Source organism: Aquila chrysaetos, chromosome 20, assembly GCF_900496995.4.
Source record: "Aquila chrysaetos chrysaetos chromosome 20, bAquChr1.4, whole genome shotgun sequence".
Taxonomy (NCBI): Eukaryota; Metazoa; Chordata; class Aves; order Accipitriformes; family Accipitridae; genus Aquila; species Aquila chrysaetos.
In genome coordinates, this window is record NC_044023.1 from 8,260,506 (window position 1) to 8,286,425 (window position 25,920).

The 25,920-nt window shown below is 62.6% G+C and overlaps 2 protein-coding genes across 3 annotated transcripts in view; both read right to left on the reverse strand.

Annotated features, from left to right (window-relative positions):
* Positions 1–2: 2 nt before the first annotated feature.
* GRM2 (glutamate metabotropic receptor 2) lies at positions 3–11,593 on the reverse strand. Of its 2 annotated transcripts, none has more exons than XM_030043571.1 (6): positions 11,489–11,593; positions 7,765–8,386; positions 4,593–5,430; positions 2,812–3,875; positions 1,859–2,033; positions 3–1,396 (listed from the first exon to the last, which is right to left on the reverse strand). In XM_030043571.1, exons 2-6 carry the CDS (start codon positions 8,221–8,223, stop codon positions 1,323–1,325), a joined length of 2,610 nt encoding a protein of 869 aa, XP_029899431.1. In that variant the 5' UTR covers positions 8,224–8,386; positions 11,489–11,593; the 3' UTR covers positions 3–1,322. The 2 variants fall into 2 exon arrangements, with proteins under 2 accessions (XP_029899431.1, XP_029899432.1); XM_030043572.2 differs by lacking the exon at positions 11,489–11,593 and adding an exon at positions 8,974–8,991.
* Positions 11,594–14,174: 2,581 nt separating this feature from the next.
* TEX264 (testis expressed 264, ER-phagy receptor) overlaps positions 14,175–25,920 on the reverse strand; it is a 44,347-nt gene continuing 32,601 nt past the window's right edge. Inside the window, exons 5-6 of the mRNA XM_029996203.2 lie at positions 22,593–22,764; positions 14,175–15,030 (exon numbers count right to left, since the gene is read on the reverse strand). Of these exons, the coding sequence (XP_029852063.1) occupies positions 14,717–15,030; positions 22,593–22,764 (486 nt within the window). The 3' untranslated portion in view covers positions 14,175–14,716. The remainder of the gene's footprint in view (positions 15,031–22,592; positions 22,765–25,920) is intronic.

The following is a 25,920-nucleotide window of genomic DNA, read 5'->3' on the forward strand; positions in this document are numbered from 1 at the left end:
AAAAAAAAGAAAACCACTTTATTTACATAAATTACAAAAAAAAAATCACACTCTTGCTCACACTAAAAATCTACTCTTAAAAACTCGGTTGGGCTCAAATATCTGGGTTCCCTTACTTGCCTTCAGCCCCTGCCGGACCCCCCTGGGCTCTGCAGGGGCTGGGGGGCCAGCGGGCGCTTGCCCCGCTCCTGCCCTGTCTCCCATGAAGGGGTGAGGGGTGAGAAGCACTACGCGCAGCGAAAGGAGGGAGGGAGGGGGCTTGGGCCCAGCCCGGCAGCGCTCGGTGGCTTTCCTGGGGCCAAAAACGAGGAGAAAAAGGTGAAACTGCAAAGCGCCCGGGGAAGGGTGACGTGGAGCACGGCTTGGCACCGGGGGGGGTGACGGGAAAGACCCTGCACCAGGAAAGCAGGGTGGGCGATGGGGTGAGGGCTGAGGGTGGGTGATGGGGCAGGGGCTGGAGCGGCGGCGTGTGCCGGCACGGGGCTCGGCGTGGAGGGAGCAGGAGTGGCTCCGTGCAAGCAAAGTGGGAGTTGCAACGTGGCTTGGCCAGAGGCAGTCAGGTCGTGCGCCGCGGTGCAAGGGACGGGGGCTGCGCACCAGGGCTCGGTGCAGGTGGCGGCGGGGGGATTTGCACCAGGGCTCAGTGCAAGGGACGAGGTGGGGCGGGGGGTTGCACCACAGTTTTGGTGCAGGGAATGGAGGACGTGCACTACAGGTCAGTGCGAGGGACGTGCGATGTGCGCTACGGCTCAGTGCAAGGGATGGGGGGGACATTCACCAGGGCTCAGTGCGGGGGATGTGGGGGGTGCACAACGGCTCAGTGCAGGTGACTTAGAGGGACATGCACCACGGCTCAGTGCGAGGGATGGGGGGGACGCGCGCCATGGCACAGTGCAGGTGATGGGGGATGTACACCACGGCTCAGTTCGAGGGATTGGGGACGTTCGCCATGGCACAGCGCAGGTGATGGGGGATGTACACCACGGCTCAGTTCGAGGGATTGGGGACGTTCGCCATGGCACAGTGCAGGTGATGGGGGATGTACACCACGGCTCGGTTCGAGGGATTGGGGACGTTCACCATGGCTCAGTGCAGGGGACAGGGGATGTGTAACGTGTCTCAGTGCAAGGGGAGGGTGACACGTACCGTGACCCAACGCATGGGATGTGTAGCTCGTGCTGGGGCAGGGGCTGAGCCTCCTGGCTGCTCGTGGCACCCGAGCGGGCCGTGCCGCGGGCACTGCTCTCCCTGGGGAGGGAGCCGGGGTGCAACGCGGCCGCGGGCGTGAGCGGCGGCACCACGGCCTGGCCCCCCCCTGTCCTTCACAAGGATGACGTCGTGGAGTCCACCACCTCGCGGCCGTTGCACACCGTGGGCACGTACTGCGAGGCCGAGCCTGGCCGGGAAGGCAGCAGTCAGGGGCAGGTTGGGATCTGGCAGCAGCAACCCCCCCCCTTGAGGCATCCCACTGCGGTGGGCAATGGGTGCCCGGGGAGCTGCATCCCCTGGGGCTGGGGTAGAGGGTGCCTGGGTTGGCCATGTCCCCCCAGGGTGGTGACAGGCACCTGGGGCAGCTGAATCCCCCAGGTTTGGGGTGGAGTGTGCTTGGGGTGGCCGTGTCCCCTCGAGGCAGCATCATGCCCCTGGGAGCAGTACCCCCCCCCCCAGCAGGCAGTGCTGCAGCCATGGGAGATGACAGGGATGAGCCATAGGGGACACAGCACCCTCCATCCCCCCATTTCCAGCTATACCCTACCCTGCACCCCACTTTCTTTCAGGGGCCCATGCTGGGGGTCCCCCCCCCCAGCCTAGAAAAGGGTGCTGCCCCCCAGCCCTTCTCCATCCCCACTGTGCTCACCATGGGACTGGCTGGAGCTGGCAGCCGCCACGCTGAACCGAGCAGTGCCCACGCGGTGGCTGGCCACGTTCTTCTGCGGCTGGAAGAGTATGATGTGGAGCTTGGGGGTGAAGAGGCAGCCGAGGACCACGGTGCCGCTGAGGCTCACCGAGATGCACATGGTGGTGGTCTGGACCTGGAGACAGGGGTGGGCGTCAGGTGCTCTGGCCACCAGCCCTCTGCCCCGAGTAGGGCAGGATGAAGCCCTCGCTGTGGCACCGGCCATTCTTCTCATACCAAACTCAAAACATAGCACTGTACCAGCTACTAGGAAGACAATTAACTCTATCCCAGCTGAAACCAGGACAGCCCAGCACCCCCCACCCCAGTGCCCGCTCCCACCAGGGGATGCAGGTCCTCTCTGGAAGCTCCCAACTGCAGCCGCCCGCACCGAGTCCTCCAGGCCTGGCAAGAACGTGTCTGGGCACCCTTGCCAGGTGCTGCAGGGTGCACCCCATGCTGCCCAGTCCCTGGCTCTGCTCAGCTCCCCAGGGACCGTGCTGGCTCTGGGATTGACATTCATGCCCTGGTGGGGGGGTCTGGATGGGCCAGGGGCTGTCTCGTGCCTTCATGTCATGAGGCTGAATGATGGCAATCACTCCTCCGTGGTCAGGGTGTCTTTGGAGGTCTCAGGGCCATTTCCTATCCTCACCCTAGCAAACAGTCTGTCAAGGGAGAGGGATGGGGGGTGTCTTCTTCCCAGGACTCATTGCCCCCTCAGCCACAGCCCTTCAGCCACCCTTCACCTGGTTCCAAACACCCCAGTGCAGAGGTGACCATCACCAGGTCCATGGCCGAAGACCCTTCCCCAGGCCCACACATCTCCTGGCCACAAACCCTGTGAGGCCCAAATTGCCAAGACCTCTCAGATCAAGCTCAATTAGAGCCCCCCCCCCCAAAACTCAGGCTCTTACTCGGTAGTCGCTGGAGGTCACGTAGAAGATGGGCAGGAAGGCCAGCCAGATGATGCAGGTTGTGTACATGGTGAACCCAATAAACTTGGCCTCGTTGAAGTTTTCGGGGCATTTCCGTGTCTTGAAGGCATAGACCGTGCAGAGGACAATCAAGAGGACATTGTAGGTAAGCGAAATGAGCATGTTGGAATCGCGGTTGTTGCACTTGAGGGTGACGATGTACCTCTTGTCAGGCTCGGTCTCCTTGCCTGTGCCGGGGGTTTCCACCAGCAGCCAGATGATGACGATAATCAGCTGGCAAGAGATGAGGGCCATGCAGATGACCACCTGCGATGTGGGGCTTATGAACCGGGGGCGCTGGACCCCCTCCTTCACCCCGCTGAAGATCCTGGCGATGCGATTCGTCTTGGTCAAGAGGGCCGAATAGCAGACGGCGAAGGACGTGCCCAGCCCCAGGCGTCGGAGCGTGCACACCTCAGTGGAGGGCTTTGCGATGAAGATGAAGGTCATGCTGTAGCACATGAGGACCCCAGTCAGGAGAATGTAGCAGAGCTCCCGGCCAGAGGCCTTCACGATGGGAGTGTCATTGTTCTTCATGAAGACTCCGAAAACAAAGAGAGTGGAGATAAATCCCAGGCAAGAGATAGTGACAGGACCGATGGCCCAGACGTCTTTCCAGCGGATGTACTCTTGGGGCAACTCATAGCAGCCATTCAGGGTCTCGTTGGGCCAGTAACCGAGACCGCAGTCCATGCAGGTGAACTCATCCAGCAAATACTCATAGGGCTGGCAGGGGATGCAGATCCAGCAGCATATGTCTCCAGGCTGCATGCTCTTTATCTCATTCTTCTTGCAGGGATCGCTGCACTGGGACACAGGGATGGAGGTCTCAGCCCATGGGATGAGGCTGGTGTTGAGGATGAGCCCCTCAGCCCAGTAGCCCACCTTCTGATACCGATACCGCCCATCCATGTAGTGATAGTTGAAGATGTTGTAGCGCCCGATCCCGTCGCCATAGCGGTCGAATCGAACAACGCTCTTGGTGTCTGCTGGCCTGAATGGCGCTGGAGGGAGGAGAAGGGGAGACGGTCACTGCCATGGGGCAGGAGGGTGCTTGCTCCTGGCATGGCGGCAGGGCTCCTTCAAAGTGTCACATCCCACCATTGCCACACGCAAATGTCCAGCCTGTTCCCTGCTTTCACTTTCTTACTTGCTGCCTAGGCACGTGTTAGGAGCAGGAAAGCAAAGGTGGAGATCTATCTCCCCACGTGCCTAAGAGCTCAGCAGCCCCAGCCAGCTTTGTAGGGGCAAAGTGGGGGATTTTGCAGCCTCCGTGGCTCTCAGTGACACCTGGGCTCAGCCCAAGTCACAGAGGACGTGCTTTTAATTCACCCCAAACTACGTGGGTCCCCGGTCAAGGGTATCCCTCCAGTTTAATCCCTGAAACGTGAATAAACCACAACACTTGCAAGTGAGGTCTCCAAGAACCTATGTTCTCAGAGGGTCCCTTGTGGGGCTGGTCCCACCCAGCTGTAGCAGGATGGGGTTGGTCACACTGTGGAGCTTCTCCACACTGGGGACAGAAGGCCTGGTTGCCTCCCAAGGGTGATGGCGGGCTGTTGGCATTCTGGGACAACCACAGCCCACGGCTCCCCGGGTGTGGGCAGGCTGGAGGAATTGGAGGGTCTTGGGTCAAATTTGGGTCTCCTTCCTCTTCCCTGCCCCTCCACCCATCCCGTTCCAGTTAGGGAGCCAAACCCTGTCTCCATCTCTGGACTCACCATCAAAATTAACATTGAGCATAAAGTCCTTGTAGAACCTCTTGCCATTGACGGGCTTCATGGCGTCGCAGAGCTTGGTGGCATTGGGGCACAGCGCCTGGTGCATGTTGTGGAGAGAGTGAGCCATGGCATAGACTGCATTGACCACGAACGTGATCTTGGACTCTGGTTCAAACTTGCCTGTCTTGAGGGAGTACCGGCTACAGTCCTGCGTGTGGAAGCTGCACTTGAACTTCTGCTCCCAAAACTCCCGAAACCAGGGATTTCGGCTGTTATTGTAGGGGTTGAGGTTACGGAAGTAGGCAGCAAACTCCTTAATGGGGTAGGCTGCCAGCTCGATGGTGATGGCTCCCTCCGCCACAGCTTCGCTCCCGGCCACCACGCTCTCTAGGGCTCCCCACCCATCACTGGCCACCCACGTGAAGGACACGTTGGCTCTCTGGGCAGCCGCCAGCAGCTCCCGGGCATCTTCGCTTCGGGTGAACAGCACAACCACTCTGGCATTGGGCTTCTGCAGCAGAGCCCGGACCACCCCGTCGTAGGTCTTCTTGTTCATGGAGCGTCCCACCTTCTCCGAGGTGGCAATGCAGATGTTGCGCATGCGGGCTTCTTGCTCAAAGGCCTCGATCCCTGTCTCCCCGTAGTCGCCCTCCGAGGCCACAGTGGAGACGTAAGTCCAGTTAAAAAAGCGGAGGATCTCCGCCATGGCTTTGGCTTGGTAGAAGTCTGGCGGGACGGTGCGGGCGAAGTAGTCGTAGCGGGACTTATCGCTGAGCTTGGCGCTGGTGGAGGCATAGCTGATCTGTGGGATCTGGAAGAGCCGCAGCAGGTTGGCCACCTGCATGGAGGAGGAGGAGAGGTGAGCACCTGAGGATGTGGCCCAGTGAGGGATGTTCCCACTGGAGGACCCCTGCCCAACACCAAGTGTTGCATGGTGCTCCCAAGCACGGCCGTGGGGCTGATGAGCAACCCCCCCACACCTGGAAGGTCCTGGTCGGTGGACAGATGGACGGACGGCACATTCACAGGGTTGCCTGAGCCTTCAGACATGCTCGTTTCTTTTAGTTTTTTTAGTATTTATTTCAGGTACTCCCCTCTGAGATTTGGGGCTGGGGAGGGGATAAATGGATTCGTGGCAAAAGCAGAAACTCTCCTGCGGGCAACCTGTGGGAGATGCTCGTGGGCAAGGAGAAAGCTGGGTGCCTGGCAGCCCCACGGCGAGGGGGGAAAGGGCTCTGGGGGCTGGGGGCCAGGGCAGAGCCCCCCCACCCAGCCCAGGGGGACCGCAGAGCCGGGCCTGGGGACCAGCGCCTGCGCATCCCACTTTAGGAGCCCCAGTGAGACCGGCACCTTCCAGCAGCTCAGCAGAAGCCCTCGTTAGCTTTGTAGGGGAAAAAAGCCCCGCTAATGAGGCTGTTAAAAACCCAGGCTCTTGGAGAAGCAAGGGGGGGCTCAGGCACGCCAGCGGGGCCGGTGAGCCTGCCCTCATCTCACTGCTCCCCAGGCGAGAGACGCAGCTTAATTAACGTGGACAAATGTTCTCGACGACAAAGTCCCCTAATGGCAAGAAGCCCCCGGAGCGCAGCGATGCCGCTGCCTGGCCTCACCGCACAGCGGGAGCTGTTAGCCGGCCGTGCCACCCCGGCACCGCTCACGCTCCCCGGCCGGCTGCCCGCCTGCTTGGGTTTGGGACGGTGTCCCCAGCCGTGGGGACACGCCAGGCCCTCCAGCAAGGGAAGGGACGAGCGGCCGCGTGGGCTGGACCGGGATGCTGCCTCTATCACCCGGCCCTGGCCTCCTCCACCCCACGGCCGGGGGATACGGGGACCCCGGGGACCAGCAGATGTGGTTAGACGCACCCCGGGGACTCGTTAAATCTCAGCGAGCGCGCGGCCCACCGGCGGCCCCAGGGACTCAGCTGGCCCCGCCGGCTGCCTGCATCCTCAGGGGATGCTCTTCTCCCTGCCAAAGCCGGCCGCCGGGTCCGCAGAGCCGCGGTTTTGGGGACCGAGCTGCACACCACTCGGGTGACGCAGCCGGGTCCGAGGCACGAGGTGCCCGTCCCCGTGGGATCACTGGGGACGTGGGGGCCGTGGTCCTCTGCGCCCACCCTGCCCCGGCCGGGCAGCCCTATGGCTGAACCTCACCGGCTGGGTTTGGGGGGGGGGGGGCGCAGAGGGGACGGTGGCCCCTCGTGCCGGGCAGCTCTGCCTGCTGGGAGCGGTGTCCCCACATCCCCGCCCCGGTGTCCCCCGCTGCCATTCTGACATCAGGAATGTCACCGCCATGCCCGGGGTGCGTCCCTGCACCCGCCCGTCCCACGGGGGGACAGGACCCGCGGGGGCCCGAGGGGAGCCGAACCCCGCTCCCGCGCCATGGTGGCCCCTGGGGACAGCCACCCACCGGGCGCCGGGGCGACCCCCCAGCAGCCACCCCCCCGCAGCACCACGCCGGTCAGGGGGGACCGGGACGGCCACGGCGCGGCTGTGGCCATCCAGGCCTGGTGGCGGGGGCAGCTGGTCCGCCGGGCGCTGGAGGTGGCGGCCCACAGCGCCTGCCGCATCCAGGCCTGGTGGCATCGCGCCGTCGCCCGTCAACGGGAGGAGCGGCGCCTGCGGGCGCTGGCGGCGTATGTCAGGCAGGAGAAGGCCGGCGTCCTTCTCCAGGCCCGTGCCAGGACATGGCGGGCCAGGGACCAGTACCGGCGCTGCCGGGAGGCGGCTCGCACCATCCAGGCCCGCTGGCGGCAGCGAGGGACGCGGCAGCGCGGTGGCACTGAGGACGGCGTGGACCTGAGCGTCGAGATCGTCCTGGGCTGAGGAGCTGCGCTTGCTGCCGCGACCCCGGGAGGGGAATAAAACCCCGTCCCTGCGGGGGACGGATCCGCCGGCTCAGCTCCCCTGGCTTATGGTGGGTGGGGGGCTCCCCGCAGACCCTGAGGGGACCTCGGCCACCATCAGGGCTGCGGCCCACCCCCGGTAGCAGAGAGACGGCCGTCTCAGGTGCCAGCCTGGCATTCCCTCCCCGATGCAGAAAAGGGCACAGCATCGCTGCGAGGGATGCAAGAGCATCCCTGCGCGGCATTATCGCACCGCAACCGGGGTTTTACCTCCCTCCCCGTTTCTGCCGACCCCCCAGCCCCATCCGAGCCCTTCTTGCCCGGGGGGGGTACCTGGATGGAAACGTCGCTGTAGGAGCCCCCGATGACGCCAGTGATGGCAGTGGGCACGTCATCGTGGACGGCGTAGGAGCCATCGGGGCAGATGTGCTCGGAGCCATCCACCCTGGTGAGGGAGGCACGGACAAAGTCGAGGGACTGCTCGAGGGCGTAGGTGTCCTTGGAGCAGGTGTCAAGGATGTGGGCGCCCAGCTTCACCCCCGGCAGGATGCTCCCGTCCTTGTTGATCTCGTCCAGGGCAAAGAGCATGGCCTCCAGGCGCTGGATGCCCCGGTGCTCGTTGATCTTGCCGCAGTCTTCGCTCCCCGCTCCTTTCTCATGGACGGGGAAGAGGCCCCCGATCACCAGGTCCCCATCCATGCTGATCTCCTTCTTGCCAGCCATGCCATGCCCGGCGGCCAGGCAGGTGGCCAGGCGCATCAGCCACAGCCAGGCGGCCAAGGGGACTGCCATGGGGTACGCCAGCGCCGGCCGGGGGACCCGGGCCACCCCGTGTCACCCGCTGCCACCCGTCAAGGTGAGGGCAGGCAGTCCCCAGGCATCGGGCGGCGGGGGGTGGCACGGCGTGGTGTCAGCGTGAGGGGGGGTCGTGCCGCCTTGGCAGAGACCTCGGCACCTGGAAAAGCAAAAAGAAAAGCCGCTGGGTCTGGTGAGCCAGGGCATGAGCCTGCCTGTGCCCCCCACCCCAGAGCCCCCCCACGTGGGGTGCCCTTAGGAAGGACCCGCCACAGAAGGGCGAGCTGAGCAGATGTGACAGCTCCTGCAGTGACCGTGGACACCCAGGACACCTGCAAGTGACACGGACCCCAGGGGACAAGCAGGGGTGCATGGACCCACCCCACCCCCCCCCAGCACTCCCTGGGATGCACGGGTATGGGCAGGGGGGGCACAGAGCTGGCTCCTGCAGCAGCACTGGGCAGAGCAGCCTGCTGGGGGGCAGCTTGCCGACCCCTAAAACATCAGGGAGGGGGAAAGGAGCCAGGGAGATCACCTGGGGCAGGGAGCCCGGGCTGAGCAGGCAGAGCCAACGCCGGCTCCGAGCCGAGCCCCCGACCCGCGCAGCAGCATCAGGGATGCCAACAGCTACCGACCTCCAGCCAAGAGCGCTGCCAAAAGCAGCCAGCCATGAGCCTGCCGTGCCCGCAGCACCCAGCACCCAACCACCACTGCATTTCAATCCCCATCCCCACCCCCAGAGCCCACCTGCCCTGCTGTTGCCCCCACTGCTGCCCGTGGCACCGGGGCCGGAGCGGGGACGCGCCGCCGGCTTCATCCCCCCGCAGCGATGCGCGGGGCGGGCTCCGGCGGCCGCGGTGATTTCGAGTCTGTTCTCTCACCACCGCCCCTTCCTTCCCCGTATACTAAATTCAGAGATTTCAGTAAAAGTAAGAGCCAGGTTTGCTGACTCCCTCTGCAGAAAGCACGGAGGCGCGGGGGAATCAAAGGCTTTTGCAGCAGGCAGGCCTTTTTTTGGCAGGAGATGCAGTCCCCTCAGAGATCAGTTGTCTTTTCCCAAACCACGGGAGAGATTTGTTCCCCATTTGAAGCCGACTGCTGAAATCCCGCAGGGCTGGCGTTTCAAGGGCTGTGGGAGAAGGAGACCCCCTGACAGCCCAGAAAACTCAGGCTGCTCCAGCACGGGAAGCTGCCGGTGCCGTGGCGGGTCCTGGGGCTCACCCACAGCCCAGCAGAGCAGGGTGCTCGTGGGGGCACTTGAGGTGGGAGGGCGATGCCGGAGAGTGCTGGCCCCCCTGCAGCCCCTCGCAGCCGTTACCGAGTCCGCTGTCCCTGAGCAGGAGCAGGGCACCCCTCGATGCCCCCGTGGTGCTGCCGGACAGGTGGTGCCCGTGGCTGGAGGAGCCCTCCGGCAAGCAGCCGGAGCTGGCGGTGATGCCCAGAGGGATGCGGGCAGCAGCGTGGCACGGGGCGTAATGGGGTGGGGAGGTGGGATGCAGGCAGACCTCCTCCTCTGTGCCCCAAAGTGGCTGTCCCCCAAGCGCTGCCTGCCTGTGATGAGCCCCCAGCTGCCTCAGGGCATCTCCTGCCTGACCCCGTAATTTGAAGGTGTTTGGGGAAGAGGCTGAGGAAGGATCCCTGCCTTATTTCAGGCAGTGAATGCTTTTGAGGGACCCACGGCTTCCTCAAGCAGGAAAGAGGCCACGGGCAAATGGATTATTGATGGACCCCATTGGTGGCAGGCTGAGCCTGGCACAGGGGTCCGGCGGCACCGTGGGCCCAGCCCCTTGGGGTCCAGCTCTTCTGGGGCAGCTGGCAGGACCCGCCAGATGAAAGGCACCTTCAGGCAAAGCTCTCCCAAAAGGGCAAACCATCACCCACCCTGCAGTGAGCCCTGAGGGACACCGTGAGCAGGGCTGCGGCCATCCCTGCAGCTGCTCAGCTGGGTTGGCATGGTGCTGGCGGGAGGACGGCCCCGTGGGAACATCTGGAGAACATCTGGGGAAGTGAAGCACCCGGCAGGGCAGAGCCAAGTCCAGACCGATGGCCGCGGTGCGGCGGGAAGGCTCCTGCCGGCTGCTGGCAGCCTCCCCTCCCAAAATCATCAGCAAGTAGGATGGGTGAGAAGGTGCCGTAGCTCCTACGTGCCCCGAGCGCTTCCCACCCACCCCCTGCCAGGAGACCCGACCCTCTCCGACACCAGCACCCTTAGGGGTGGCGTGGGGCGCGTGTGGAAGCAGCAGTGCTGGGAGGGCGCAGGGTGAGCCCGGCTTGCGCAAGCTGCCATCGTCATCTCCCCCGGGGGTCCCCGCGAGTCCAACTGCCACCGAGCTCCGCCAGGACCCCCACGCCTCCGTTCTGTCCCCACGGCCTGCGAGCCCCGGTGCCCCGCGGGGCCGAAGCGCCTTCCCCGGGGTCTCGCCCCATCGCGCCCCACCACCGCGGCCGTTCGGCTGCTCCTGCCCAGCCCGGGGGGAGCACGGGGCGTCGGGGAGGCGAAGGCGAGAGGAGCTGGCACAGCCCTGGCCCGTGCGCCCCAGCAGCGAGGCGAGAGAGGAGGAGGCTGCCTGCCCCACCGCAGCCCCCCCGAGGGATCACGGGCTCGGCCGATCCCCCCCCAAATCCCATCCCAAATCCACCCTGGGGTCCGGCTGCCCCAGCAGCCCCCCCCTCCCCCTAAAGCCACTGCTCTCCCCGGCCGGGGTCAGCCGTAGAAGGGACCCGGGGGGGCGGCAGCAGGGGCGAGGGGGGACGGCTGTCCCCACCGTGCCGGGCGGTCACCCCCGGTTCCCTGCCCCGGGGCCGGGGGGCTGCAGCGGCAGGGTCCCGCTGGGTGCCCGCTGCAGGGGGTCGGCTCTGCCGGGGCACCGGGGCGACGGGGACCCCCCGAGCCCTTCTCCCGGAGCCCCGCGGCCCGGCGTCTTGCGCCGGGCGGTGGGAAGCCGGCGGGACCGGCCCCGGTGCCCGCCGCCCCGCCTCGCCCCGCCGGCCCAGCCGGTGCCGGTGCCGGTGCCGGTGCCGGTGCCCGGGCTCGACTCCCCTCCCGCAGCCCCGGGAGCCCCGACACCGGCTCCGGGCACCGGCCGCCGAGCCCCGCCGTGCCGCGGCCCCGACGGCTGCGGGGGACCGTCGGTCGCCGTGCACCCTCCGCCGCGGGCACCGGGGCTCCGGGGACGCCGGGGCGCCGCCGGGGCACGGCGCGGCCCGAGGCCACGGGGACGGGCGCGGCCGGGAGCGGCGGGGGTGGGACCGCAGCCCTTACCTGGGCCCGGCGGGCTGCGCCGGGAGCCGGTGCCGGTGCCGGTGCAGCGGCCGCTTCGGAGCTGCGGCTGCCGCCGCCTCCCGCCGCCGCCTCTGACACTCCCGCAGCCCCAGCCGAGCGGAGCCGCTCCGCCCCCCGCCCGGCCCGGCCCCGGCCCCGGCCCCCGCCCCGGCCCGGCCCCGGCCCGGCCCGCCGGGCAGCGGCACCCCCGGGGCCGCCCCGCCTGCCCTCCGCCCGCTCCCGGCACCGCCGCGCCGGGCAGGGCACCGGCAAGGGCCGGAGGCTGGCGGGGCTCGGGCGAAGCCGGGGAGGAGGACGTGGCCGGATCCAGGGCGCGGGCAGGACGCGGCCAGCTGCGGGCAAGGCATTGTCAGACCGAGCCGGGGCGCGGGCAGGACACGGCCGGAGAAGGCAGGACGTAGTCAGGGAAGGCAGGACACGAGGCAGGACATGGCCAGATCCAGGCAGGGCACGGCCAGAGAAGGCAGGGCGCAGGCAGGACACGGCCAGATCCAGGTAAGGCATGGTCAGACCGAGCCAGGGCATAGGCAGGACACAGGCAAGGCACAGCCAGATGCAGGCAAGGGATGGCCAGATCCAGGCTGGGCAGAGGCAGGACACGGCCAGAGCAGGCAGGACCCGCTCAGCGCCCTGGCAGACCCGGCAGGGCACAGCTCAGCGCCTGCTCCCCCAGCCCCAGAGCCCCCAGTTCAGTCCCAGCCCGACGAGAGGGGTCCCAGCGCTGGCTCCAGCTCCACAGACACAACCTGGTGCCCCAGGGGCTGTACCCCCCCCCGCCCGGCAGAACACCCCACCCAGCCTGTCCCCTGCTCCCCGAGCCTTTGGGGGGTATCCAGGGGCCCAGCATCACCCCGCTGACCCCCGCACTCCACGCAGCCCCCAGCACTCACCATCAGCCCAGGCACCAAGCTGGGGGAAGGCTTTGGACCATCCGAAGACAGAGGCAGTGGCTGGATTTAGCGTTCCAGGTCTCCACCACTTGCCCAAACCCTTTCTGGAGCCATTTGGCTGCCCAGGATCCCCCTGTGCTGCATCCCCATCAGTCCTGCACTGGCAGCCCGGCTGTCCCGGAGAGCTCCGTGACTCAGGGACAAGAACAGGACGGGGGGATGACACAGGACCCGCAGGGATGGGCAGGGACCAGGGGTGCCTCTGGGGCACCACCCTGAGTAACCACCTCACTGCCCTGTGCCTCAGTTTCCCCACTGCCAGCTGCTGTGCTTGCAGGCTGCAGGTTAGGGCACTGCAGCAAGAGTCAGACCTGCTCTGTCATTTCCCCCCCCCCACCCAGCAGTCCTGATTTGGGGGAGGGATAACCCAGGACCTCCATGGCAAGGTCCTCCCTGGGGTCCCACGGCACCAGGACCCCAGACCCCACCAGCTCCTTTCAAGACTGTTAGGAGAGACAGAGCGGGGCACTGGGGAGAGGAGGGTGCCTGGGCTGGGACACCTCGCCATCACTGGCCGGTGGGGACAGAGAGCCGGGGAGGGCTGGAGACGTGCCGTGCTGGAGGATGCTGGCACTGCCAAGGTCCCACTTCCCCCCTGGCAGACGGGACCTGGCACAAGCCTCGCACGCGCCCCGGCACTGGCTGCATCCTCCTGGCTGCTGCTTCAGTGCGGCTGACAGCAGAAGGACAACGGCAAACCCTTCCCAGCCCCCATCTTCGGTGGGGTTAGGGGACAAGCGGCATTAGGATCCGCTGCCTGGCTCCAACCCCCCCCCAGAGCCTCAGCCAGGCATAAATATTTCAGGGGGCTTGGCAGTTTTGTAATAACCGGCAACAAAGATAAACACCGGGAAGAGCAATATTTTTCCATGTGGGCTGGAGGAGTTTAATATTTTATCACTCAGAGCACAAAATATTTATGAACAATCTCATGTCAATCACTGGCTGAGGACTAATCATGACCTTTCCAAGCCAGGGAGGACACATGCCCACCACAGCAGGACAGCCAGGCCTCCCCTGCCCCTTGCACCCCCACCCCAAGCCTCGGTTTTGGGCCGCCACGTCCGACTGCCAGGGAACAAGCCCTGGGCTGCCAGAAGCACCGGGGGCACCGGGGCAGGGGCTGAGCTCTGCCAGCCAGGCGAGGAGCTCTGGCACCTGGCATTGCCCCGGGGCACCGTGGGGGTGACGTCCAGGCTGCTCCCTCGTCCCCAGCTGGGGGACAGGGAACTGGGACCAGCACGGGCAGCCCTCCCCGCCTGCACCCCATCGCTGCGGGACCAGGCAGATGGGATGCCGGGGAGGCACTGCACGGACAGGCTGGTCCCTGCTGCCACAGAAGCAGCACAGCGGTGCCAGGCCCACCGGCAGCGCAGGGACCTGGCTTTACTGGTTTTACTTTCAGCAGGGTCCCAAGAGGAGCGGGGATACCACCTCCCTCCAGCCCAGCCCAGCTCGGCACGGCGGCTGGGACCCTTCCCTGCTCCCCCTGCAGCCTGCAGAAGTCAGGGATGGTCCCGGGGCCCCGCTGGGTTGCCAAGGCAGGGAGCAAGCACCAGCAGCAGGGATGCAGAGCCCCCGGGCAGCTCCCCGGCTGGGTCGGGGGGCACAGCGGGGCAGCCCACCAGCAGCCTCCACCCGCAGCCCGCTCCCACCCCACGGGGCAGGACGACGCGATCGGCCAAGAGGCAGTCAGCAATGCCACCGGCCACCGGTGAGGAAAAGCATCCACTTTATTACAGACCTCAAAAGCGCCCGTGGAAGTGCCAGGAGGATCAGGTTTACACGGGATGTTTCCATTTTTCAGCAAGGGGAAGAGAAGAGGGGAACAAACCCAACCGACCCTACTCACGGCTCTTTGGTGCTAGAAAACACGCGGCGGTGCAGCAGAGAGAAGCTGTGGGTGAGAGGGGCACTGGCAGAGATGAGGGGGGACGCTTCTGCCATCCACCACCACCCCCCTGCCCCGAGACACCTGCAAAGAATTTGTGACGCATCTAAAGACACACAAACGGCAAATGCATTTCGCTGTCCCCCCCAACCTGCACCAACTCCACACCTCCGAGCGCTGCAGGAGACCCCCCCCACCTCCCAGCATCCCCGAAACGGTCAAATACCCTTTCTGCAAAGAGGGAGAGCAGGTCACGGGGGGAATCAGCGACCAAAATCTCTTGGCTGGAGAGGAAGGAGGTGGGAAAGGCAACCAGTTCCCAGTAACTCAGACCCCGGCGGGAGGTGAGGCAGCCAGGTCTCCGCTTCACTCCTCTCCTCTCTCAGCAGCGATGGGCTCCTTGGTCCACTTGTCTGTGACCTCCTGGTTGCCCGCGCAGCCCACGTCGGGCAGCAGGCCTGGGGCTCCCTCCCCATCCCCGGTGACCTCCAGGTCCAGCTCCTCAAAGGAGGAGCCGCTGGCTCCCGACTCGCTGTAGCTGTGCTCGCTGCGGTTGTCTGCCTCCTCCCGGCCACGGCTGGCTGGGAAGGGCAGCAGGATGGAGGTGGCCACCGAGGTGTCTCTGCTGTCGGTTGTGGCCTCCATGCTGATGGAGCTCGTCTCACTCATGGTGTCGGCCCCTGGGATGGAAAGAGAAGGGAAGGGAGAGAATGCTGTGGGAAGGAGGCAATGGGAATGGCGTGCCACGGCCTTCGAAGCCACCAGAAACCTCAGAGACGTCAGGCCACAGTGGAGACCAGCTCCTACCTCGTCACCTCCTGTGCCTTTGAGAAATGACTGGGCCGAGACAAGCACAAGTTGGACTCAAGCAGCTCCCTGAAATCAGGGCACCCCCAAGCAAGCACAAACAACCCCTGAGTTCCCAGCCGTGCCCTGACCTCCTGGCCATGCCTGGCCCCACCGCTGCTCTCCGCGCACACACCGAGGACCTGGCACGTCCTTCCTTAGGGAGCATGCCCGGCCTGGGAACCGGGGGACAACCCTGCCCCCAGCATAGCACCAGGAATGAGGCAAGGAGCTGGACGCTGTGCTGCGCGGGTGATGGGGAGCTGCAGCATTGCTTGAGCACCCAAGGGGAAGGTGGCACGCGGGCAGGTCCTCAGATGTGCTGCCGTCAAAGGCGGGTGTACGTCCAGCCTCGTGCCGTGGCACCCTAAGGCTGCCCTATAACCCGCTCCTGCTCCCTGCGTGGCTCCCCGCAGCCGTCAGCTCTGGCAGCAGTGCGAAGGCAGGCAGGGCAGCGGCAGACGGGACTTGGGGTGCCCAAGGATGGGGGAGCCTTCCCAGCTCGCTCAGCACTTCTCCATGTCAGCCAGCTGCCAGCCCACACCCCCTCTCGCAGCCGAGTGCCCCCGGGGGCTGACCCTGCCTGCCCGGGCAGACCCCTCGGCCCACTGCCGCCTCCCCGAATCCCTGCCTCGTTAGCTCGGTTGACAACACAATTAAGGAGTCGACAATGAGATGAGCGTGTCAGATCGAGACCAGCAGCTCAGTGCTGTTGCCGGAGCAACCAGCCGGGAGACAAAACCCTCCTGTAAAACATTAATCATTGTTAATTATGACATCACAGATCCACGTGGTTAATTATGACATCACAGATCCACGTCACTTATTACGACATCACAGATCCACATTGTTAATTACGACAGTGACAGCAAACACAGGGCGGGCTCTTCCATCACAGCCCTCCCCGCTCCACCCTCCCTCTTCCAGCCTGCCTCGCACCAGCGGGAAGCGCGTGCCGGGCTCAGCCGCTTTTCGGCACCTTCGCTCCCCCGGGAGCTCCAGCCACACCGGGCCGGACACCCCTGCCCACGATCATGCTCCACACCAGGAGGGAAGCCAGGAGGAGCCCCGCTCGGCAGCGGCACCGGCGGAAGACCGTGGCTTGCCACCAGTGGGGCCGGGAAGCGGCAAAGAGGACGGCGATGACCGTGGAGGGGCTCCGAGGCGGGAGAGGAGAGCCCTCTCCTCCATGCTGGCTCCTGCTGGCGTGGCTCCATCCCCAGCCACCGGCACGGGGCTGCCCTGGGCTCCCGCAGGCATCTCCAGCCTCCCCGGGCTCCTGCAGCTGGGGTGCCCAGGGCTGGGCTGCTCGCCCTCCTCCAGCTGCATGGCAGTCACTGATCTCCTGGAGGAGACCCGACAGGGAGGGAACTTTCCTTCCAAACACCCTTAAATCCCTTTTTTTGCTGTTTTTCTTCCCGGCCTGGGCAGCTGCCAGCAGAACTGCTTGTAAATGGCAGTCTTCTGCCTTCTGAGTGGCATCATCCCACAGTCCTGCCGGCTGAGTGAGGGCTGTTCGGAGAGGACGGAGTAGCAGTAGCAGGACGAGGAACAGCCGGGAAAGACGCACAGACACAGCGTACCCGCTGCTTCATCCAAAGTGGATGGTGTATTGGCTTCATCCTGCCTGGTGGGTGTCCAGAGAGGAGCCTGAGCCTCCACCCTCTCGCCTTGGCCATGGCACACAACCCCTTTGGCAGCTGGCACAAGCCGAGCTCTGGGCTGCCCACCCAAGCAACGCCTGCTGACCCCCCCATGAAAAGGAGAAAAGAACCATCGCCTGCCAACACGTGCCACCTTTGCTGCAGCATCAGGGAGCACCTCAACATGGAAACTACATTTACTCTAAGTTAAAAAGGATGTTCTGCACGCTGCCGGCGAGGCGCTTGCTGAAGGAGATGGCGGCCACTGAGCAGGCGGCACAAAGATGTGAGATGCTATCCCACCTGGCAGGACCTCGGCAGGGCAGTGGGTCAGCAGGGAGCCTCTGGGAAGACGGAGAGCTGTGGGGGACAGAGGGGAGTGTGTGGCCCCTGAGCCTTGAAGCCAGCTAAGGGTTTGCAAGGTCTCTAGCAAGGATCTCAAAAAAAAAAAAAAAAAAATCCAGTTTGGCCAAATTGGTGGCCTGAGGTGACACAGATATGTTCCCACCATGGCTTCATGACAGCTCATGTCATTTGTGGTCATCTCGCGTCCCTCTGAAACCCAGGACAAGAGTGACCCTGACCCCCGAAGCTGTGCCCTGTCTGCACAGCACCCCTCCTGTGTCACCCCAGGGTCCGTTTTGGCTGGGAAGCCGTCACGTAACCCCATGCTACAAAGCAAAGGAGCTCCTGAGGAGAAGAGCAGCAGCTCAGGAAGGGGAAGATGGGGATGAAGCTGACCTACACGCTGCTCCGAGCCGCCACATCAGGAAAGCACCGCTCTCCTCACCCCTGCAGCCGCCTCCCTCTCCCTTGCTCCAAGGGCGACAATAAATCGAGTCCTGTTTCCTTTCAGCCAGGCACTTTTTCACTGCTCTGTCACTTCTGATCATGTTTGAGCAGCCTCAGCTGGCAAATTTGCCCATTTCAGCAGCCTCGCTCTCCTCTGCGCAGGACAAGGCTCGCTCTGGCATGGCCACCCAGCCTGGCTGGGGTGGGCAGGGTGAGAGATGGAGCCGCTACTGCTGGGGATGGTGCAGGGTCAGCTCTGGCAGGGGGATGTGGCAGGAACCCCCAGCCATCCCAGCACAGCCCGGAGAGTGCGGCGGGGCTCCAAGAGGGCAACCGAAGCTTCATTGGGAGGTGCCTTGTGGGTGAGCAGGGGCTCAGCTCTCATCTCGTGGGCATGGAGGTTTCCGGCAGCCCTCACGCTCACTTCTCCACCCTGCCCCACGCATCTCGCCCGGTCCCCCAGCGAGCCGCTGCCCATCTCCTGCATCCCACTTCCCGAGGCCAGTCCCTGCACCAGGAGCCAGCCCAGCACCTGGATCCAGCATGGCTTTTCCCTCTGGCGTGCAGCAAGGTGCCGACTGTCCCATGGAAACCCCCCGCCTCTGCTCTGCTCCCCCGAGAACAGTATAGCTGGCCTGCTGCACGTTCACTCAGCAGGAACGTGGAAACGGGGAAGTTTTAATTTGGGAAAAAAGAGGCACAGCCCACGGTGAAGCCCCGCTGGGGTGCTGAGGGGCCCTGCAAAGGCCAGGGCCACCTAGGAAGAATGGAAGCCAAGCAGCCAACACCAAAAGACCAGCCGGGGATGGGTGCAATGGGAATCACTCACCCCGCACAGCTAACGAGCCTGGTGGGGAGCCAGCACCCCCAGGCAGCTCAGCCCTGTGCCGCCCCGGGTACCGGCATCCCCAAATCCCCCTGTGAAGGAGGACCGGCTCCCCTCCCACATCGCCCCAGCATGACACTGAAGCCCGAGCATTGCTCCCCTCTTGGTGCACCTGGGCCCTCTCTTTCCCCACATTCAATCAAATATTCATTGCCCCTGCCGCTAAATAATAGATCAACGCGCTGCCAGGAGGGGCACAGCTCCTCCGTGTTTGCCGAAGCTCACACACAAGCCATCCGGAGAGGGGCTGGGGCAGGCAGACCAGCAGGAAGGCACAGCAGGAGCTCCACGCTGAGACCCTTCTTGGGATGTACGGGCAAGTAGCACAGGCAGGGCTCTTTGGAGGTTGGAAGCAAGTCGGGATGAGGCAGAGTACGTCAGGGAAGGTGCCCCCCCCCCGTGGCACTGGGGCTCAGCGGGTGATGCCATCGGTTGCACCCAGACACTGCTGGACAGACTCAGCTCCAGGAAAATGAGCACCTGAGACTCTGGGCAGAGCCACATGCTTAGAAACCATCTGTGTTCATGCCAGTAAGCCCATGTTGAGAGGCTGCTTTTGTTTGCTTTCACCTTCCATGCGCTGCAGCGGGGTCACGCTGGAAAGCACGCTGCTGAGAGCGAGCCGGGAGCGAGGGCCTGCTGAGCACCGTGCTGATGCCAAAGCCCCGGAAAATAATTAAGTACAAAACAACTAATCGTGATTGACACTGGCCCCCTGGAGACCCATCAACTGCCTTGCAAAAATGCTTTCCGTCTTTCTGATGACCCTGACGATGGCTAAGAAGGGACAGAATTGGTGAGGAGGCAGCTGCAGCCCCTGGCCCCTTCCTTGCACGCCGTGTGTCCGTCCTCAGCAGAGCTGCCAGCACCCTGCTCCATGCAGAGCAGCAGCAGAAAGCAGAGAACCTGGACCACGTCCTGCATCCTTTGCAGCCACTGGCTCTGCTTGGAGCCGCAGGCACTCAGCACCTCACAGGTCAGCTCAGGAGCAAAGACAGCATACGACAGCCTAAATGGAGAGATGTGCTCCAAGGTCAGGAGGCTCAAGAAAACAAATCCAAGCTTTTCTTACACATCCAAGTCGCTCGGTACTGCCTGGCACTAGCCACAACGACAGGCAAGGAGAAACGGCAGCGCCTTCCGCTGGGAACTCCTGAAATCTTTAATTCGAGGAAAGTGTAATACAGCTGCTGGCGGGGAGTTTCATGAGCCATGACTGAAAGGTGCTGCATCCACACAGAGCATTACTAAATATGATGCTCACTCTGAAATCGCACGCTCAGTGCTGTTTATTTCAGTATTTTGTGAGGTGGGGGGGAAGAGCGGGCTTCATCTGCTGCCACATCAGGAGTGAGAGCCCAAGGCTGCCACGCGTAGAGCATCCTCAGCTGCCTCAGGGAGAAGAAAAGGGGCTCAGCACTTCCCCAGTCCCCCCCGCTCACCCTGCAAGGCAGCAGGGTGTCAGAGCCCAGCATCTGGATTTGCACAGCTCAGGCACGGCCAGAGGAGCCGAGTGCCACCGGCAGGGACCACCACCCTCTCCCATCCTCCCAGGAGCATCCCAGCACTGCCTGAGCCTCCGTTGGGGCAAGACCACTTGAAACACTGGCAGAGCTGAGGTGGATCAAGAAATAATCCAAATCCATGCAACTGGGGTTGAGGGGGAACTGCACTGAAAAGCAGACAGGGACATTGCTGTGCCCACCCTCCAGCTGGCAGAGGAAAGCTTGAAAGCTGTCACAGACACCCTGAGATCTGCTGAGTCATGAAGATCTTATGGCCATCATGCCTGTTGAAGGGGCTGTGGCTAAGCTGACCTTGCTCCTTGAGCAGCTCCCCAGGGAAGAAGGGAGTAAAAAAGATGGGAAAAGAGACTGGGGCTTTCTCTTCCTCCAACTCAGAGGTGGCTGCACAGATCCCAGCACAGAAAATACTTGGGAAGGGAGGACCAGTCTCAATCCGTAAGGCCTCTCCTTCAAGGTGTCTCCCTCAAGGTGTCTCCAGCGAGCGGCTGGGCAGAGGGGAAATCTGCCGGCTGCCGCCTCCAGCAGGATCTCCTGTCACACCAGGGCTCAGAAAACCCATGAAGGACTTTGGTGGTGAGATGTGGAGCCCAATGAGACCGGCTGCACCCTCCTACCTTGACTCCCAACTTTGACCCTGCTGCTGAACCAGGGGCAGCCCAACGGCCACTCAATGGCTGTGGCTGGGGCAGCACCACCAGCAACAAACCGAGTCTCCAGTGTCAGCAAGCCAGCGGCAGCGGGACAAGGATGCTCACCAGGCACCGTTTCCCTTTGAACAAGCCCAGGACATCCCCACGCGGTGCCACCCTCCCCAGCTGACAGCGATTGCGCTGGCCCGGGGCACTGCGACACCACGGAGATGCAGGAGATCGCGGGGACCTCCAAGACCCTCAGGCAGGAGCGGCACAAGCAACCCGAAGGCTTGTCACGTCCTCGGCCCTCTCCAACAGCCGGAGCAAGGATGTGATGCCCTGCCAGACCTGGTTCTGCCGCTGTGCCCAGTAGCGACGGTGATCACAATGCGACATCCAAGCTCAACTCTTTAGTCTCAGAGGCAAGGCCAACCTCTCACAGCTATTATTATTTTAAGCTGGTTTTGTGCAGACTCAGCAGATGACACTGCCTCAGATTGCACCAACAAAAGCTCATCTACGTGACTGGAAGGGGAGGGGTGGTGGAGGAACTGGACCAGAGCTGCTGCTGGGGAGCCCAGCCTGGGGTCTCCCACATGAGAAAGTCCAACATCATTTGCTGTCTGAAATTGGGAAGACCTTCTCAGCCCTTCTTTCAGCAGGGCAGGGGACACCCCCACCACAGGTATGCTGGCAGTGGCATCCCAGGGAAAGCACCAAGACAGCTGGGCCACGGGGCAGCGGCTGCACTGAGCATCCTCTGGCTGTGCTGCGGGATCATGCACCCCCGTGAGCGGTGCAGAAAGAAGCACACACAGCTGCTGAAGCCACCGACCTGAAGCATCTTTTCCTCACATGGGTCCTGCCGTCCCTCTCTGAAACCAAGGGACAACCATGGGAAGGTGCCGGGGTGAGCGGGCTGCGGGTTGCCCTTGGCCAACCTGGGCCAGTGCCCAAAGTAGCCGCCCTGACGCAAGGCAAAAAGGCAAAGAGCCGAGTGAGCACCGCAAAAACATGGGACCTCGAAGCGCTGGGAAACCGCTCAAATTAGACTCTTCATTGCAGCACTAAATGGACATAGCTCCCAGAAAGCAAATCCCAAGCTTGCTTTTACACCGCACACAATTAAGAATTAAAGCAACCCAAACCTGAAGATGTGTTAAATCAAATGACCAAACTCCCTGGGAGGCGACGAGAGCTGTCATGGTTTTTTCATGCCCGTTACACAAGCGTGGGTGACCTGCAGGGCAGGAGGAGGTGGCTGCCCCTGCCAGCGGCCGGCTCGGCCATGCCGACCAGCGCCTGGGAATGCTTGGCTAGCCGGCTCCCGCATCTTGCAGACATGTGAACACGTGGGCCGGCAACGGCAACTAGCATTTCGGGTTACTATAGCACTGCTGTTCTGCGCCTACAGCCATTGTGGTCCCTTCCTGTATGAATACATCCAGGCTCCAACAGATCTCGCTGAGCAGATGCAATCGGGCAACTCCACCACCAGCTACAGCAACCTGGTATTTAAGCTCTTCGCAATCCCAATATGTAACAGATGAAGATGAGATCAAGGAAGATGTATATGACAAGGAGAAAAACAAGCCCAGCTGCAACCAAAAGCTGTGAGATCCAGCTCTGCTCTGACAACAGCGGGCCAGCGGCTCGGCGGCAGCTTCACCCTCACCCCAATGCCGCAGGGGTGCCCGGGTGCTCCCCGAGGCGCGGTGTGACACCTCAGGGACAAGATCCTATCTCAGCTCAGGGTGAATGGAAGAGGTGGGCTGAGACTCAGTGGTTGGGCACAAGGTGGGCGCAGGTCGATCCCTCTCCGTCTGCTCAGACGGCAGCACCAGGGACACCAGGATCCCCAACTTTGGGAGGGCTGATGCCGATCGAAGATGGAGCCCGTGCGCAAGCCACAGATACCTGTGATATCTGTCCGGGAGTCCTCGGCCTCAGCTGCGGCAGCCCTGCTCTTTCTCTCCAGTTCTTTCATTTCGGGCACGTAGAAGTCCCCTTGGCGAGCGAGAGGACACACGAAGTAGATGCGGTCCTCCTTGTAGATCTCTATCCGGGGGTGGGCACACAGCTTCCTCTCCTGAAAGACAGCAGGTGACCACAGGTCAGGGATGTGCCCTTGCCCCCCGCCCCAGCAGCCCCCGACCACGTGGACTGCTGGCCTGGCAGCATCACAGACTGACCCACTTTGCCCACAGACATGGGCACCCAGTGAGGAGCGGTGGGTCCCATCCCGAAACTGCAGTGCTGCTTTCCCTATCACAACAGCCCCCCACGTGCCAGGGCTGGCAGGTTTGGCCCTGGGGGTGAGCAGCTGGCTGCGCTCAAGGAGGAGATGCAGAAGCCCCAGGAATACTCAGCTCCTCCGGCTCAGTCTCATATTTGGTGTGCTCATTTTGGGCTGGAGTGAGGGGTTTCGGGGAGCCCGGCAGCTGCTTTGCATGGACCTGCCAAGTCTGCAGTTCTTCCTGGCAGCACGGCCCCACGAGCAGGCGTAGCATTTCTCTGCTAATTAATATAATCCACAGCTGACAGCTCAAGCAGCTCCTTTCAGAACGGCGAGGGCAGAGGGAGTGGGAGATGAATCCCTGGCATTTCAGACAACTCCCCCTCCTCCTCTTCCTCACCCCATCTCCCCCCGGCAGCACACTTCAAGACCTCAGCCCCCCCCCAGCCTGCCAGGGACCCATGACAGGGGCATGTCCCCCCCGGGCTGTGCCCCAGCCCACTCCGAGCCGGGGCTGCAGGGACTCTGGGGGTGCCGGGGCCGGGCCGAGGAGCAGCTGGACCCCCTCTTGCCACCCCCTTCTTGCCCGCCCGCCCGTCCGCCAGCTGCTCGCTGGCAGAGGGGGCGGCTGATTACAAGCCGGGTAAGAAGGGAGAGTGTCTCCTCAGTGGGTTTTCTTTTTCATTCTTTCCCCTTTTCAAATCACTGACAGCTTTTATTTAACCCCACAACCACCCCGATTATCCTCCTCTTCCTCCCTGCACCAACTATCTTCTTCCTCCTCCTTGCCCTGACTATCCTCCTTTTCCTCCCTGCCCCAACTACCCTCACCCTACTCCCTGCCACATCCTCCCCGGCATGGCTTCCCCAGACACTCTCCGGCAGGGTCCCTGTCCTTGCAGGGCTCTCTGAAGCCAGGGCAGGCCCCTCTCCAAGGATGAGCTCTATGGACACATCAATCATGACCTTATGAAAGCCTGTCCATTCCTGAACCCCTTCACCCCTGGGGCTGGACCAAGCTGATTTCAAATTATTTACTTCCCAGCCAAACGACAGCACCGGGCAAAATCCACAACAGGCAGGAGCCAATGCTGACCCTCTTCCCTGTGCTGGCAGCAAGGCCACCTGGAGAGCCACCTCCATGCTGGCAAGATGCTGCGCAAGCAAGACAGGGAGAAAACCCCATGTGAGCCGTTTTCACGTCTATTTTCCCGGGAAAGCCTGCAGGAGCTGGCTCTGCGGAGCCCCAGTTTACCAAGCAGCACCACAGCAGCAGAAACGTGAAGCCCAGCAGAAGCTTTACCCGTCCCAACGCCTTCAAGCCTGAGTTTTGGCAGAGTCCCTCCTCCAACTGAGGAGGAACCACATTCACAAGCCCCGTGCCGCAGGGACGCGCAGGGACGCAGGCGGGCTTCCGAGGTGCTTGGAGCCTGGAGTTCCCACTCGCAGGCAGGTGAAACACTAACACACGCAGATCAAAACTGTATTAAATAAAAACAAGCTGGGCTGTTTTTAGCAGCAGAGCAGAGGCGGCTCATATCACTCCTGCTTTTTCAGCAACAACGCAGACAAGAACCCTCCCCACTGCTCTGCCCCTTGCTCTACCAACCACAAGCCCATCAGCCAATCTTCAGCTCGGTTTGTTATTTTAGGTTACTGCAACACATACCAGAGATGGGTATCTCCAAGATTCGCAGGTTTTTTGGATGCATCCAGCTGGCCCTCCACCACTTAATGCAGACGGGGACAACTCAAAGGATCTCAGAGCAAAGAGATCTTCACTAAATTCATATGAGGTCTCTAAGGAGTCTAAAACCTCAGGGCTCCAGTCCAGCCTCCAACATCCCAAGCTGACTTCCCAAAGCGCACACTGGGATTCCTAAAGAGTGGATCTGGGATGTACCCTCTTCCCACAATTCATCTAGGCTGCTAGAACTCCCCTTCCAATTACACAGCCATAGTAGTGACACCCCCAATGCTCAAACAATGGCCCCTCCACAGACACAAAATGTGGGAATCGTGGCTTTTTAAGGAATAAAAATGCACACCTGTATGAAAAGCAGGGTCCCAGACTGGCTCTTGAGCCAAATGCTGCTTCACTCTCAAGGATTATCCTGTAAGAGAGATGAGGATGCTTCACCCTGCCAGGGTGGGAAGCAGCTTTGTCTCCCTGAAGCCAGAAGAGCCCCAGTGCCCTGCAGCCACAAAGCCCATGGTCGTGGACCAGGTCGGTGGGATGACGCTAAAATGGCCGGACACTCACTGTCAATACCAATGCCTGCCGTGTTACGGAGAGGTACAAGGATGCTTAATACTTGACTTCTTCCCAATTCATCCAGTGTTTTCCCCAAAAGAAAATGGAGGGAAACCAGAGCCTGGTGGTCCTAATTTATGCCTGTACAAATCAAGTTGGGAGCCAGGCTAGTGAGCTGGCCTCTGCTTCTGCACTTCTTCCTGGAGCAACCCAGCTCCTGGCAGGGCTGCTGCAGAGCTCAGCACTGGCAGCCAGGCTCAGGAGAGGACAACATCCCCAAGAGCGAGCAAGGAGGTGGCAGCTGGGAACACTGTCCCGTCCAGGGTGGGACCAAAGGGATGAGGCTGCATAAAGACTTGAGGAAAGGACAGAGGCGATGAGGTGGGGAGCCAGGACAACAGAAATGGATAAGGGATCATCCAAAGGGGATGCAAAGGAGATCGCCCTTGTGGTCATCCCAAAGGAGATCAGGAGGCAGGCAGAGGCCAGGCAAACACAGGCAGAGGTCCAGCAAAATGCAACCAAGAGGCAGGTGTCAGCACAGGAGAGAGCGGACTTAGGATTATCCCAGCAGAGAGGAAGGCTGCAAGGCTGCTGCAAGGGAAAGAAACAACCGGGAGAGACTGGAAAGCAGAGTCCAAAGGCGAAGGCGTAAGCAAAGAGTGAATTAACGAAGGCTTAACAACATGGCAAAACAACAGAGACACTCAACAGGCAATAATACATTCTGCAGCTGAGAAGGAAGCCCCTTGCTA